A 7,200-nucleotide genomic window follows, 5' to 3' on the forward strand; every position below is an offset into this window, starting at 1 on the left:
CGGGGGATTTCCTACCCACCACCCCTGAAGCTCACCAAAAGGATCACCTTGCCTTGCTGGAAGGCCTGGCTCTCACATGCCATCCATCCAGAAAGGAGAGCGGCGCTCCTGGCCACTTGAGTCTGCCAGCACCTGGGAGGTGGAGGCAGTGCCTGCCTGAGCGCCACAGAGGCTGTGCAGAGACCAGTTCTTACTGCTATGGGACCTGAGCGCCACTTGCCTCTCACCAGTTGCTGAGGCCCTTGGGAATCACAAGACTCTCTTGTAGAGTCTGGGCTAGGAGCTTGTTCCTGAAGTCCCTTACATGGGGGGACACCAGTGGTTTGAAATGAAGTGGAGGGCACCTGAAGCTTCATGTGGCATGAAACGGGTCCATAACCTCCCTTGTGATTGGAGCACATTAGTGCCAGGAAGGGCTGACACATCCTGGAAAAGTCCAGCAAGTAGCCATTGTGCCCACCCCACCCCCACCCCCATCATAGCTACACTGGAGACTGAGACGGGAGGATTGCAGTTCCAGGCCAGAGAAGAAATATTAATGCTTCTTGGAACCACACGGTAGCCTTGGCTGCCACTGCTTGGCAAAGCAGGCACTGTTCTGAGAGGGTACATCAGAATCTCAAGTTAAAAACTGGCTGCAGGGCCGGGAATTTAGCCTAGTGGTAAGAATGCTTGCCTAATAGCATGCACAAAGACCAGAGTTCGATTCCTCGGTACCACATACATAGAAAAAAGCTGGCAGTGGGGCTGTGGCTCAAGTGGTAGGGCTCTAGCCTTGAGAAAGCCTAAGGACAGTGCTCAGGCCCTGAGTTCACTCCCCATGGTAGGCAAAAAAAAAAAACAAAAAACCTGCGTGTTCACAAGAGCTGAGGTGGTATCTGGTGAAAGTTTCCCCTGGAGTCTTAAGGGGAGGAAATGGATTCTGACCTCCCACTGTTCATCTCTGGACTTGTACCCTAGCTTCAGAGCGCCACCACTACCCACCCCCCCTATAGACAGGTCCCCTGCTCCTTTGGGGACGATGGTGGGTGAGGTGTGGCTAACATCTACTTCTGTTCACGTGGTGACCAGCCAGCCTCTCCTGGGCGAGGGGCAAGCTGGAGGCAGCAGGGGGGTGGGCATCCCTGCCTGGTACTGTGCCCCTCAGAGCCTTAGGGCACTGCTTCAGCTGGGTGGGATGCATCCTTAGGGCTAGAATGGGCGGGGCCCGCACTGGTAGGTGTCTTATTAATGTACTGGGGATTGAATGCGTAGCAGTCCGTCTTCATCTTACACCACGAAGCTAGCCCTTCCTTTCTTTTGGCCAGAGAGAACTTGAGTTTAGGGCTTCACACTTAACGTAGCCAGCTTGCTTGCTCGCAGCTCAGCTGTGCTCACAGCTTGCTGTGCCCTGGCTGTCTTTGAACCATAAATTCTCAAACCTCAACTTCCTACAATAAGTATTGAAGGTTACAAAAGTGAGTAAACAACCCAGTTACCAGCCTTGCTTGCTTACCATTGGTATTCATTTTCTTTCTCCTCCTTTCTTCCTTTTCTTCCTTTTTTTTTTTTTTTTTTTTTTTTTGTTCAGTTATGGGGCTTGAACTACTGAGTTCTTCAGCTCAAGGCCCTACCACTTTAGCCACGGTGCCACTTCCTTTTCTAGTGGTTAGTTGGAGATAAGAGTCTCATTGATTTATTTACCCGGGCTGGCTTTGAACTGAGATCCTTAGATCTCAGCCTCCTAAATAGCTAGGATTACAGTCGTGAGCCCGGCCTTTACCATTGGTGTTCTGCACCAGCACTGATTTGTGCAGCTTATTTGGAGATGGAATCCAGTGCAGCTTTCTTACCCAGGCTGGTTTGTGCCAAGCTGCACTGGCTCTCAAGCCTCCAGAGACGCTAGGATTATGAGTCACATTATTGGGTTTCTCCACAACCCTCTATAAACCAGGGACCGTGGACCATGCCTATAATCCCAGCTCTATGGAGACTGAGGATTCCAAGGCCCAAACAAGTCTGGACTGCATGGTGAAAGCTTATTTCAAAAAAAAAATTAACCAGCAGATACTGGTGACTTGGCCCTGTAATTCCAGCTCTGCAGAAAGCTGAGATCTGAAGATTTGTGTTTCACAGTCACCCCGGAAAGATAAATGTGAGTATGCGATCTCCAATTAACCAACAAAAACTGGAAATGGAAGCATGGCTCATAGTAGACCAAGGCCCTGAGTTCAAGCCCCAGTGCTGACACCAAAAAATAAAACCATTCACACTTGCTGCCATTGTGTCTGTTTTACAGGCCTGGAGGTGAGGCATGGACCGAGGGAGAGGCAGAGGGGAAGGGATTGGGGGATCTCAGCCCAGATTCCCAGAGCTAAATGAATAGACCAGGAACTCTGGCCTGAGCAGCCACTGTGCCATGGCGTATTCCCAGTCCAAGAGGAAGGACCTGGAAGGTTCCACAGATTCACCACCCCCCCAAGAATGGCCAGCTCTGGCCTGACTCTTCCCTGAGCCAGCATAGGATTCCTCACCCAGGTCCCGAAGAGCTCCCGGCCGCCAGGGGGCGCGGTGGGAAGAGGAGAAAGGTTCCCAGCACAGTTCTCCCAGCAAAGTCCAAGGCCAGCCTACATTCTCCAGCAGGAACCAGAACAAAGGCCCACCCCCAGAACACTAACAAGACATCACAATGGCTGCCCCCCAGCTGGCCAGAGGCAGGGAGGCCCACTCACACTCCTGCACCTGGCCTTGCCATAGGGACTTCTCTGAGACAAAAAAAAAACGTGGGCTTCTAAGTATCCCGGGAAGAGATGACCAAAAAGTCAAAGAAGAAAGGCAACAAGAAGAAAGAGCCAGAGGAAGAGGAAGGAGAGGAGGAAGAGGAAGACGAAGAGGAAGGAGAGGATGAGGAAGAAAAGAGGTGCAGGGGTTGAGGCAGGCCAGAGGGAAGGACACTGGGGCCTGCAGGAAGGAAAAAGGGCTGTGCTTCACCTGACTGAACTGGGCACTGAGTCCCAGCCCCCTCCCCAACCCCAACCCCACTGCCTCCTTACCTTAGTTTCCCCAAGGAACCATGGAGGGTGGGGGCCTCGAACATCACACACTCTTTCTTAAAGTGAAGAAACAGAAAACAGCAAATCCAAAGGTAAGAACCTCTCCACCTTACCCGGGCCCAAGTGGTAGGCAGAACCCATGAAGCCTGGGGGCAGGGAATGGGATGCCCAGGGCCTGGCCTGGTCCAGTCTTGTTCCATTTACTTAGTGGAGGTTACTAGGGTTTGGACTCAGGGCTGTGCTCTTGCTTCAATTTTATGGCCCCAGATGGCCTAGACCCAGACCCTGTCACCAGCCTCTCCTGTAGCTGGATGGTCAGGCCTTTGTCCTCACACCCAGCCCTGCCCAGTCTCATGGAGGTTTTGGCCTCAGAAACCCATGCTGACTCTCTGTGCTGTTCCAGGGGGGGCAGTGCTGCACCCTGCTAAGCCTGCTGGGGATCACCTTGAACTTGCAGCCAGCAGCTAGGCCCAGGGGTTTCCTGACTGGCCTTCATCTTCTTCCCCAGTGAGACAGCTGGGTATGGGCTGCGGGGCCCCTGGGGCTAAGTCTAAGTCTCCTGGCCCAGAGGCGACCTCAGTAAGTGACTGGGCCACATGTGCCATCCCAGCATCCACAAGGCTGGGGCAGGAGGAAGGGACAGACAGGGCACTCAAATCTGCCTAGGCTGCAATCCAGCTCCTGGCTAAACAGCCCCTCTGCACCTTGGCTCAACCTCTGGCCTGGTTTTCTGCTGTGGAAACTGGTGTCACCTCCTGCCACCCACCATGGCTCTAAGACCTGAGGGGCTATTCTTTCCTTTCTCCTCTAGAGTCTGGAAAGGAATCTGGGCAAGACATGAACCCATGCTTCAATAGCTCAGTCTGTCATCCAGGTACGTGCTCAGCTGTGGCCTCTGCCTCACCTCCCCTTGGGTCTCAGGCTTGGGCTACAGGAGCTGCTTCCTGGATCTCCAGCCAAGGCTCAGCAGATGGCACCCACTCTGGAGAGCCCTCCTCCCCCCTCCCGGCAGCCCATGGCCCACAGCAGGCCCAGCCTCCTCATTGCTCCTGTAGATTCCCAGGCACCACCTGGCATTCTTCTCCTAGGCAGTGGTGGATGGGCTGGGATGCAGACACTGGGTGCTCAGGAAGGCTGACCTGGTATAAACACCCTGGCAAGCTCACTTCCCTTTGCACGACACAGGAGGGGAACACACAGCCCCTGCGGGAACCTGGGCTCTGGGCTTCTCCACGGGCTTCCCTCGAGATTCTCAGGCACTGTGAGAACTGCCTGGCTGCCCTGGACATTAGTCAGCTTCCTAAACCACCACAAAACCCCTGAGGGACTTGAAGTGGAAAGAGGAAGCGTTTATTTGGGCTTCCAGTTGTGGGGGTTCAAGTTCAAGATCCAGCAGGCCCTCTTGCTTTGGGCTTCTTGTGAGAAGCAGAGTCTGCTCCCCAGTCCCTCTGAGGCCACGCCCCCAATGCCTTAACCACCTCCCACAAAGCCCCTCCTCCAGATAACTGGAGCTCCATTGGCTCCCCAGTCCCTCTGAGGCCACGCCCCCAATGCCTTAACCACCTCCCACAAAGCCCCTCCTCCAGATAACTGGGGCTCCATTGGCTCCCCATCCCTCTTACGCCACGCCCCCAATGCCTTAACCACCTCCCACAAAGCCCCTCCTCCAGATAACTGGAGCTCCATTGGCTCCCCAGTCCCTCTGAGGCCACGCCCCCAATGCCTTAACCACCCCCCACAAAGCCCCTCCTCCAGATAACTGGGCCTCCATTGGCTCCCCATCCCTCTGATGCCACGCCCCCAATGCACTCAGCTCCTCCCACAACAAGTCATATCCTGAAACCCCAGCACCTCCCAACTGTCACCCCAGAGGCCAGGCCTCTGTCACATGGACCCTGGGAAGCCCTAGCTCAGCCACAGGGAGATGCCAGTCCCCAGAGGGCAGCCTGCCTCAGTCCCACAGCCCTGTCCACGTGCTGCAAAGGCCTCAGAGTCCTTGCCACCCACTCCTGGCCCTACTTCTTATCTTACGTCCCCATTGAATGAGGGGAACATGGTACACTGAGAATCTCAGGGCTCTCCCATCTCAAAGCCTCACATCAGGTGAATGTCACCAGATGGACTGAGGATGATTCACCTGGCCCATGCCTGAGGCAGGTAGATCGGAACACTGCATGACACTGAAGTTTCCAGTGTTGGGTTTTCTTTGGCTGTCTTGGGGATAGCCTCAGATGTGACACACTCACCCAGGGAGCCACACCCCAGCCTGGCTAGGGTATTTGACTGAACGACTGGGAGACGGCTGTTGCTATGCTAGGATGCGCAGGGCATTCTGTGTGTGTCCTGGTCCCCGTACCACGTTCCTGTCCTCACCTTGGCCTGCAGTGTGAACCAGGAAAGTCCCTGAGAACATGGAGGATAGATAGAGACTTGCAGAATAGATGACAGGGTGTAGGGACTGCAACCATTATGGACCCGTGTGCGTGTGGATGGCATTGGACCGCGGGGTCAGGAATGTGGTCTAAACTGCCTCCCATCCCTAGATATGTTTGCTGGCCTGCGGAAGGTGACAATCAACATACCTGCTCAGGTCGTCTGTCCTTACTGTGGGAACTACATTGGCCAGGTGACCACCCCTGTCCCAGGACTTCTTGCTTGGCTGCTGTGCACTGGCTTCTGTGTGCTTGCGTGAGTGGCCAGGCCCTGAGTACCCAGTGAGGGAGTCCTGCCCCGTGGTGGGGGGGGGGGGAGGAGGAGGGGGCCTGGCCTCCTGCAGTAGAATGGGCGGTGGAGAGAGTACGTGCCGAAGACAAGCAGTACCATGCACGCAGGACGTCCCTTCTACCGGATGTGGCCACTTAGCATCCTCAGAGGAGACGCTGTCCCTGGGGTCAAGGGCCTCTCAGGATGCAGGAGATGAGAGGTGGTACCAACCGTAGTAGCTGACGTCCCCCTGTTTGAGATGACAGGGTTGGTGCAGCTATCAGGCCAGGGTGGGGCTTAGGACCACTGTGTGTTCTCGGGTACCTACCCCGAGTTCTAGGGCAGAGGATGTCCTCTGCTCACGGCCCAGTGGCTCCTGGGACTGCAGGTGTTTTCTGGGGTGCTGCTTGATCCAATGCTGTCCTGACAAACAGAAGGAAGCCAACCAATCCTGCCCTGTGTGCAAGAAGGAGCTCTTTCACTACCAGTGACTATAATCCCAGAGAAATAAATATCACTAATGCCCCTAGTGTGTGCTGTGTCCTATGGGGTTTTCCACCTTGCCAGCCGGACAGGGACGGCCGAAGAAGCATCAGTATCTCCTCACACACTCCCCTCTTCCCTCTAGTCCCCATGGAAGGTGTGGTGACATGGGCGAGAGCCTGGGACATCACAGATCAGAAGCCAGACTGAGGGCTGAGAGTGGGGGACAAGGGACAGGGCAGGCAGATGTGGAGTCGGGCCGGGTGGTTCACGTGTGTAATCCTAGCTACTCAGGAGGCTGAGATCTGAGGATCGAGGTTCAAAGCCTGCCTGGGCACTAAAGTCTGTGAGACTCATCTCCAATTAACCACCAGAAAACTGGAAGTGGCGCTGTGGCTCAAGGGGTAGGGCAGTAGCCTTCAGCTGAATCAGAGCTCAGGGACAATGCCCATGCCCAGGGTTCAAACCCCATGACCAAACAAAGGAACACAAAAAAATAATGTGGAAGTGGAGCTGTGTCAGTTGTTCAGTTGATCCGTCTGTCTGTGTACGGCAGAAAGGCCCGGTAGAGTAGGAGTATGAGATGGCCTTTGAAAGTTTCCTGGAAGACAACAGTAAGGCTAGACCTGTTCTGAGTGAGACTTCTCAGATCGGAGCCCCCAGTGGCTGCAACTCTAGAATCCCTGCGGCCCCCACCAGCTCAGCTGAAGCAGCGTCTTCAGGCTCTGTCCCTGTGGGTGAGGGGCACGGTGGGGTTCTCAACACCAGGCTGGGATCCCCTGAAGTCTGTGGTATATGCCCCAGAGCAATTCACACCCATTTTCCCAGGATGGGTGGACCCCTCTGCATGGGGCCTCATCCTGGCCTTCCATCTTTCTCACCCTCTCACCTCACTGCAGGGCAAAGGTGGGGCAGGTTTAGCCTGAGCAGAGGGAGGGCAGAGTCTCCTAGGTCTGTGTTGTGTGTTCACCACTGCAGGTGA

The 7,200-nt window shown here is 55.0% G+C and overlaps 1 protein-coding gene across 2 annotated transcripts; it reads left to right on the plus strand.

The window, feature by feature from the left end:
- Positions 1–2,656: 2,656 nt before the first annotated feature.
- Positions 2,657–6,255, plus strand: LOC150042204 (cell death-inducing p53-target protein 1-like). 2 transcript variants are annotated; one of them, XM_090324704.1, is made up of 5 exons: positions 2,657–2,899; positions 3,096–3,124; positions 3,844–3,906; positions 5,576–5,720; positions 6,124–6,255. In XM_090324704.1, exons 1-5 carry the CDS (start codon positions 2,790–2,792, stop codon positions 6,224–6,226), a joined length of 450 nt encoding a protein of 149 aa, XP_090180830.1. In that variant the 5' UTR covers positions 2,657–2,789; the 3' UTR covers positions 6,227–6,255. The 2 variants fall into 2 exon arrangements, with proteins under 2 accessions (XP_090180830.1, XP_090180831.1); XM_090324705.1 differs by having other exon boundaries at positions 5,576–5,658; positions 6,124–6,210.
- Positions 6,256–7,200: the final 945 nt, after the last annotated feature.

Source organism: Megascapheus bottae, chromosome 36 (assembly GCF_031878675.1).
Source record: "Megascapheus bottae isolate mThoBot1 chromosome 36, mThoBot2.hap1, whole genome shotgun sequence".
NCBI lineage: Eukaryota > Metazoa > Chordata > Mammalia > Rodentia > Geomyidae > Megascapheus > Megascapheus bottae.

What these genes read in the sequence shown, in the direction of transcription:
- LOC150042204 (XM_090324704.1), top strand. Translation starts at nt 2,790, where the DNA reads ATGACCAAAAAGTCAAAGAAGAAAGGCAACAAGAAGAAAGAGCCAGAG. An exon ending in GAGGATGAGGAAGAAAAGAG is followed by an intron (nt 2,900 to 3,095) that starts GTGCAGGGGTTG and finishes TCTTTCTTAAAG; the next exon opens with TGAAGAAACAGAAAACAGCA. An exon ending in TAGCTCAGTCTGTCATCCAG is followed by an intron (nt 3,907 to 5,575) that starts GTACGTGCTCAG and finishes TCCCATCCCTAG; the next exon opens with ATATGTTTGCTGGCCTGCGG.